Here is an 8,162-nt window from a genome sequence, read left to right as displayed (position 1 = left end):
AACCGTGTGGTGGGCATTTTGCAGCGAAGCGGACAGCCTTCAAAGTTCTTACTCTTGGATACTACTGGCCATCCATTTTCAAGGATGCCAAGAAGTATGTAAGAGTTGTGACAGCTGCCAAAGAATGGGCAGACCAACAGCTACCGATGAGATGCCCCTTCAGCCCCAAGTTCACTTAGAGCCATTTGATAAGTGGGCTCTGGACTTTATAGGACCTATCAACCCAGCCTCCAATGGTAAGAAGTACATCTTAGTATGTACTGATTACGTCACAAAGTGGGCAGAAGCAAAAGCACTGGTGAGAGCAACCGAACACACAGTAGTCAATTTCCTTTTTGAGGAGATCTTTGTGAGGTATGGAGTACCAAGGGAAATTGTAACTGATCAAGGTACTCAATTCACCTCAAAGCTCATGAAGGACATCACAGACAAGTACCAAATAAAGCATAGAAAAAGTACCCCTTATCATCCACAGGCCAATGGGCAGGTGGAATCAACAAACAAAACTTTGGAGGGGATCATTACCAAAACTGTTGCAATGAACAGGAAAAATTGGGAAGAAAAGCTCAAAGAGGCACTCTGGGCTTACAGGATTACTTGGAAAGATACCACATGATTTACACCATACCAATTGGTGTACGGTAAGGAGGTCATGCTTCCTATTGAATTCCAAATTCACACTTTTAAATTGGCTGCAGATTTACAAATTGATTTGGACCAAGCACAAAAAGAAAGAATCCAGCAGTTGAACCAGCTGGATGAGATGAGGCAGCAAGCAGAACAAACCACCATCCTCATGCAAAAACACAGGAAGCAATGGCATGATTCACACATTAAGAAGAAGCACTTCAAGGAAGGTGACTGGGCTTTTTTTTTTTATTCAAAATTCAAGGATCATAAAGCCAAGTTCACCACCCATTGGATGGGCCCCTATGAAATTATTCAGGCTTATGACAATGGTTCAGTTAAGCTCAAAACTATTGATTGCGAAGGTCACTCCTTCACAGTCAATGGTCATCGCCTGAAATTGTACACCAAGCCCATCAGCAAGCAAGATTTTCTCCATACACTATCTCAGCAAAGAGAGGTTGAGATACTGCAGCCCTCAGCTGCAGTATCACTGCCTTAGTTTCATTTCCTTTCAATTTCCAAGTCAAAAAAAAAAATATATATATATATATATATATATAAAACAAAATTTATAAAACAAAAAAAAAAAAAACTAAAAAAAAAATAAATAAATAATGGGTTAGATGTGAAAACCAGTATCTGGCACAATCTAACCCCGAATTCCTACTTGAAAACCAATTCGTTGGCGGGTATGAATTCTCTTTCTTTTGTTCACTGTTTAGTTTCTCAGCTGAATCATGACTTGAGGACAAGTCAAACTTTAAGTCGGGGAGAGAGGCATCAGCATTCTGTTCTATTACTTTTATCTCTCCCTTGTAAATTCTTCAAGATTTCTTATTCTATATTTTCACTGTAAATTTCCAACAACAGCTTGTTCCAGCATTCCAGAGTTCAATAAATAAGCTGTTTTGTCATGATTTTATTTCAGAGGGACCTGGTTATAAACATTTTTCAGGGGGGCCTGTTCTGTTCAGATATCTACGCTACCAACACCAGCAGTAATGGGACCTGTTTTAAGACATTCAGAAGGGACCTGTTAAAGAAATTGACACCAAGGGCTACTTCAACAGAATTTCATCAAGCTTCTACAAGGATTTGGGCACCAACACTCCATCAAATGCCAAGCTCAGTGAACCTGTAACAATATAAGGAGCTGCATGAACATCTTCAAAAATTTTCTAAGGGACCTGTTACATCTTCAATTTTTCTCAGAGGACCTGTGCATTCAATCTTCCTCAGAGGACCTGTTACAACAAGAAAAAGAACAGTCCAAAAAGGGACTAGCTACTCAGCATGTCAATACAATAACGATCAAAAAAAGAGTAATGTGTTCCTGTTCTTAAACATTTAATTTCCTAGATTGATTTTTAATGTAACTTTGATGACTATGAACTGTTATGATTAGTTTCAAGGACACCTACATCAATCTCCTATCACCCCTTATCCCACTGATTCTCATCATTCCCATACATCAACCTATTCATATCCCTAAAACCCATTACCAACACATCCACCTTGTTACGCCGTAAGGCGTTTCCCTCTGAGATCCATCCCATTTTTGCTTACGTGTCCTCCTTTGATGCCGTACGATGAGATGTTAGACGATTACAAACACCAGAACCGTCGATCAAAAATGTCACTGAGGCGGTTCATCGGTCGAGGTAATGAAGAGCGCGGAGTGCCGATCGATCACAATCCTCCTCCTTGCGCTCTCTGCTCAACTCTCAGCTAATCATTTCTCAGCCCGCAGAGGTCATTCAAAGAAGCTCTCAGTTCAGAAATCCTCTACCAGCCATATCATAGATTTAGCATGCCAGGCGTCACAGTACCCGGACCTCTGCAAGTCATCTCTCCGGGCCAATTCTAATATTAGTGAAAATGCAGGGCCATAGGAAATCATTGGTGCCGCCATGGATCTCTCGTCCGCCGAAACCACAGAAAGTTATCTTCACTCTAAACAGCTGCTCACCACTTCAACTAACGCGAACTTCACGGGCGCCGTTAACGACTGTTTGGAATACCTGCATGATGAATCCTCCAAGGATGAATCCTCCATGAGCATTCAACAAGCGGTGAACAGTGCACCTGATTTTTCTGATAGGAGATTCGTGATATATGTAAAGACTGGGGTCTATGAGGAGACTGTTAGGGTTCCTCCCAATAAGACTAATCTCATGTTTGTGGGCGATGGCATGGATAAGACTGTGATCAGGGGGTCTATGAGTGTGCCGTCCCTCCCTGTTGTTCCCTCTACATATGACTCTGCGACTGTTGGTAATACTCATCGTGCTTCCTTTTCTGTGTCTTCTTCATATCCAGTTGGAATTTTGTTTTCCAAAACTCTGGATTGTTATTGTATTTCATAATGGTGTGATTGCTCGTTGTTTTTAGATGCGTTGAATTCCATGCGTTAATACTTTTGAATTAAACGATTCCGAGTGGAGTAGTTATTTGGGACTGTGTGGTTTTCTTGCACGGTCTTTTTACTTTTTTTCATTGAAAGAGGTCAAATGGTTGCTGTCACTGACCGAGTTTGTTGTATAGGGTCCTTTATTTTTTGGTTATTTTCTTATAAAAATGGGTTTTTTTTTTCTGCATTCAAATTGCAGGAAGATTGTAATTTTGAAGACCACAATTAACATTCATACAGCAATCCATTAAGGTGCCTTCACGAAAATGGCATGTAGCTCCGTCATAGAGCAGCCCGCTGGACCCCCTAAAGAACCAAAGATAGCTCAAAACTCTTGTCCAATCTGTAGCCAAGGAATCCACTACCATTGCTTACAGGTCCTTCTGCAGTGACACATGGTTTGCCCTTTCGGTGATGTTGTTCAGGTTTATTACTAAAAAATGCCAAACAAAACGCTGATGGCCTGGATGTGGTAAGCTTCAATAACGGTCCAAAGAAAGGTGCAGATATGACGGACAAGGGCCTCTTCCAAACAATCAAATGGGAAAAGGATTATTGAATATCCAATTAACGAGTAAAAATTTTACCACTGAGGTTCAATTTATATTAATTGACTTGCTAGGAAATGCTGATCTAGAAGTATCGACAAGAATTCAGATGGGAGGAGAAGGGAACAGTCAAAATCCAAATTATGTTGTTTTAAGTAGATTTTTTTTAAATATTGTTGTACGTTTGTGTGACGGCCCTTGTAGCTAATCCCTCGTAAATGTTGTTATGGATTGTAATTTATGTAAATAATCTGGAAATGTAAACACATTGACTGAATGAGGAAGTGGACATGGATTCAGAGGGATTGAGGAGGAGGAATCGCTTGTAAACCCAAGCCTTAGCATTTATTTCATCACCTAAATCCTCGCTGGTTTAATGTTGGAGAGGGGGTATTCTGTGGTGACTGTTCAGTGTAAAGACAGACCTAAGCTTCTCTTTGATATTGTTTGCAGCTTGACAGATATGGAGTATGTTAAACCTGGTCTAAAGCAGATGCTTTCAAATAGAATTTGATAATAAACAACCGGCTCCTATTATCTTATGGTTTTCACATGCCGACCTGCAGCCTGATTTACATGGTTAATATGCCCGTGTGCGCGGTGGATTTGTGGCATATTCATACGAACAACTTTTTGGATGTTTTGATATTAGCAAAATCAGGTAATAAACTTCCGTTACAGGTTTCCTCTGCTCAATGTTTTTTTTCAGATCGAATGTGAGGTCACCTAACTAAGTGCAGAAAAATCCACTGTTGGTAGTATTTCTTGTTGCGTTTAAATACATTTTGGGAAAAATCAACATGTACTGCTGCTTTCACCAACCATTTTCTGTTCTTTGAAACACTCAACAATACGTTGAAGACACGAATTTGTCCGCCAGTTTTTGTTTAGATTGCAATGACTTGTTTATTTAAAAGAAGTACAACAATGTTTGCTGCAACCCAAAATCCCAACTTCTAATGCATGTTGCAACCCAAGTAACATATTTATTTAACAGAAGTCCATCAATGTATGCTGCAACCCAAAACCCCAACTTGTAATGTCTGCTACAACCCAAAACTCCAACTTCTAAAGCTGTAGCTAGCGCATGAATTCAAGCTATAGAATCCTTATAGAACAAATTTCCCGTTGATAGATAAACTGGTTTAAGGATAACCCTGTTCTATGACGCCATACACCTTTTTTTTTCAGATGAAAAAAGCGATATATTTATCAGTATAGAATTTACATATGATGCAAAATCTGCAGCACAAAGGTGCATATCAGAGTTTTAAATCCGAACAATTCAGCCAACATACTTCAAAATGAAGCTTTAAACCAGACCAGGATACATATAAATTTTGTGCTAATTCTGGTAATGTTTTGTTTGTTCTTAGATGTTCAGCCAGCATATTCTAGCCTGTGTCGACATACATCTGTATATTTAGACCATCAAGTAAAGCAAGAAGAAAAGTAGAATATTCAAACCGCTATCAAAAAAGAGTATGTCCTGTTGAAGTTACACCGTGCAGGGTAGAGAACTTCTGTAGGTTCATTTTGTGGTTTTCAATGTCTGAGCTAAATAATAATTCTTTTCAGTACTGCTTGTTTTTATTTTTACGCCGTAAGGCGTTTCCCTCTGAAATCCATCCCCATTTTTGCCTACGTGTCCTCCTTTGACGCCGTACGATTAGATGTTAGACGATTACAAACACTGGAACCGTCGATCAAAAATGTCACTGAGGCGGTCCAGGTAATGAAGAGCGCGGGGTGCCAATCGCCATTCTAGAGGTAGGGTTTCTCCAGTGGTGTTCTCCAGGCGGGCGTCAGGACTTGCCTCCCCTGGATCCCTCAGGACTTGCCTCCCCTGGATCCCTCCACGCCGCTCTGGATCCCTCTGAATCATCCATGCAATATCCCTCTGAATCATCCATGCGTTGTATTGCAGAGGTTGGCGACAAACCCTTGCGTAGTGCCTTTGTTTGGAAAACCAGTAGGTCTAGATGCAGCCGCTGAACATACGACAATTGAATTAACACAGAGAAGCTAAAACGGTGGTGTCAATGGGATTCACTCACACAGAAAGGCGGCTTTATCAATTGATGTTTGCTGACCATGACTATGATAAACTCGATGGAACTGGAGACAGGGCATCTCTTTCTCTCAAGGACAACGACAACGCCAAGCCTCTTGTGACTGTTGACAACTGTTTGGAGAGGGGGTATTCTGTGGTGACTATTCAGTGTAAAGACAGACCTAAGCTTCTCTTTGATATTGTTTGCAGCTTGACAGATATGGAGTATGTTGTCTTTCATGCCACTATAGACTCTCAAGGCCCACAAACTTTTCAGGTGTAGCTCCAGCAACTACAAGGGACATGATTTTTCATAGGATCTTTGTTTTTTTTCAAATGTTTATTTGCTAATTTGATTTTGTTAAACGAGGTATAGGTGGTTTCAGATCAAATCCCTAATGGGATTAATATTGAATCTAAATTAGGTTAAAGAAGAGTTGGGGTATTTATTTCCATTCTTCTCTTTTGTGATATAGGAGTACTACATTAGGCATACTGATGGTTGCCCCGTGTATTCAGAAGCAGAGAAGCAGCGTGTGATTCAGTGTTTGGAGGCTGCCATTAGACGAAGAACATCAGAGGTATGAGTCCAAGGATCGAATCCATGGTGGAAATTTATTCAAAACCCTAAGACTTGGGATTCCCGGTGCATTCAAATTTGATCCTTTTTAAATTTTAGTCAGCTTAGTGTGAGTTTTGTTGATGATATTTTATGAATTCAGGGTATGCGACTGGAACTCTGCACCAACGACCGTGTTGGGCTTCTGTCGGAGGTGACTCACATATTTAGAGAAAATGGGATGTCAGTTACAAAAGCAGAGGTGTCAACGCGGGGTGATAAGGTAGCTGATGTGTTCTATGTGACTAATACAGCTGGAAACCCCGTTGATGCCAAGACAGTAGAAGTTGTTCGCCAAGAAATTGGACTAACAATCTTGCAAGTAAAAGACGACTGTATGCATACAAAATCTCCTATAAGGGAACCTGCCATCCGATTCTCCCTTGGTGATCTCTTCAAATCAAAGTCAGAGCGTTTTCTCTACAGTCTTGGATTGATAAAATCCTATTCTTAGATGTTGTATTTTGGGCCTCTTGCAATGGAATTAAGTAATTGCCTTTGAAGGTTGTATGTATGGACGATGGTTCTCTAAAAACCATCCTCGTTCATCTGTTTTACACTGTGACAATTACCTTGCTAAAGACAGAAATTGGGTACAGCAATGCCAGGATATAGAAAGCACAATACCACTCGGATTTGCCAAATATGATTTGTTGATCATCGAACAGAAGACCAGCAACGGAGAACTATTCACCACACTGGCCAAACATGGCCCTGTCATTTGATCACCCAGGAATTGCGAAATTGACCTCATCATAGAGAAGTGTGCAAAATTGGTAGATCCGAAAGAAGACAACACTAATTACAGTGGTGGTAGGAGAAAGGAACTAAATCCACCTAATCTAGAATTGCTTATACAAGTTGTACAAATTACAAGCTGATAAATAGTCTTTGTTCTACAAAATGACAACTCTTCAAACTACACAGGTAAAGACCATTGATGAATCACAGTGTTAACATAGATTCTAGTGCTTGACATAGATTCTTAGCACTTCTTGGCCTTGTAGGAAGTAAAATACTCCTTTTAGCCACTGCAGGTTTCCTTTGAAAAGTAGAAGTCATGATCCCAAGTCTATCTGCAAGAATTGGGCAGACTGAAGGAGAAGGCGTTGGATTCTGGACTTCTTGCTGAACATCTGAATTTGAAAGGAGTGTGATTTGGTAGGAGATTGGTACAACACGAGGTGACAATTTGGGGCAATTGCTGGTATTTTTTGCTTTCCTTCATCGAATAGGAACTGCACCCCACCTTTCTGTTTAGAGATTCCTGGTCAGTGGTATGTTTTCGCTGGATCAGCTAATACAGTGCTTCCCCCTTCTTTCTTAAATCATTTGAATCCACTGGCACTTCTGATCACTTGCACTTCTTATACCGTTGTATTGATGATGTAAAATATGTAAATAATTATATAGCAAATTCAATGGAGTTGTCCTCTGGATGATCATAGTTCATTTTTTGTGATCGACTTGACTGGGGGTTGGCCTCTGTATAGCTTTGTATCCTTTGTTTCTTTATCAGCCCATAAGAATAAAAGTTTATTACAAATGTGTTTGGTGCTTGTTTGTGCTATTGTTCTTTGTATTATGTTTGGCACTTTTTATGAAGTAACCATGATGATGATACTTCAGGTATTTCGTGGCAATGTTGATTTGCTCTTTCTGATTTATAAGATTTCTGTTGTTATTTCACGGGAGGTTGCTATGCGCTATATCATCTCCAAGTGCAGCCGAGGATAGTTAACAACAAATCGTGAACTCCTATGGAAAATGAGCTTTCAAAGGATCTAAAAAAAGTGAATTGTCAAGGAATTTATGTCTTATTTTTAAAATTAGGGTTTTAAGTATATCACAATGTCCTTTAAATGTCCTCAAGTCAATGGTAATGGTTGTTAGAGAGCCATG

General features: G+C 40.0%; 1 protein-coding gene across 2 annotated transcripts; it reads left to right on the top strand.

Moving 5' to 3' along the window:
• Nucleotides 1–3,962: 3,962 nt before the first annotated feature.
• LOC149152504 (ACT domain-containing protein ACR4-like) lies at nucleotides 3,963–6,863 on the top strand. 2 transcript variants are annotated; one of them, XM_089439761.1, is made up of 4 exons: nucleotides 3,963–4,249; nucleotides 5,852–5,918; nucleotides 6,118–6,222; nucleotides 6,364–6,863. In XM_089439761.1, the coding sequence occupies exons 2-4, from the start codon at nucleotides 5,862–5,864 to the stop codon at nucleotides 6,712–6,714; spliced, it is 513 nt and encodes a 170-aa protein (XP_089295887.1). In that variant the 5' UTR covers nucleotides 3,963–4,249; nucleotides 5,852–5,861; the 3' UTR covers nucleotides 6,715–6,863. The 2 variants fall into 2 exon arrangements, with proteins under 2 accessions (XP_089295887.1, XP_089295886.1); XM_089439760.1 differs by lacking the exon at nucleotides 5,852–5,918 and having other exon boundaries at nucleotides 6,161–6,222.
• The last annotated feature ends 1,299 nt before the right edge of the window (nucleotides 6,864–8,162 follow it).

This window comes from Pinus tabuliformis, chromosome 9 (assembly GCF_031772625.1).
Source record: "Pinus tabuliformis cultivar Carrire ecotype Pingquan chromosome 9, CPIR1, whole genome shotgun sequence".
NCBI lineage: Eukaryota > Viridiplantae > Streptophyta > Pinopsida > Pinales > Pinaceae > Pinus > Pinus tabuliformis.
Note: the sequence above shows the minus strand (reverse complement) of the source record. Positions and strands in the feature narration are given on the sequence as shown.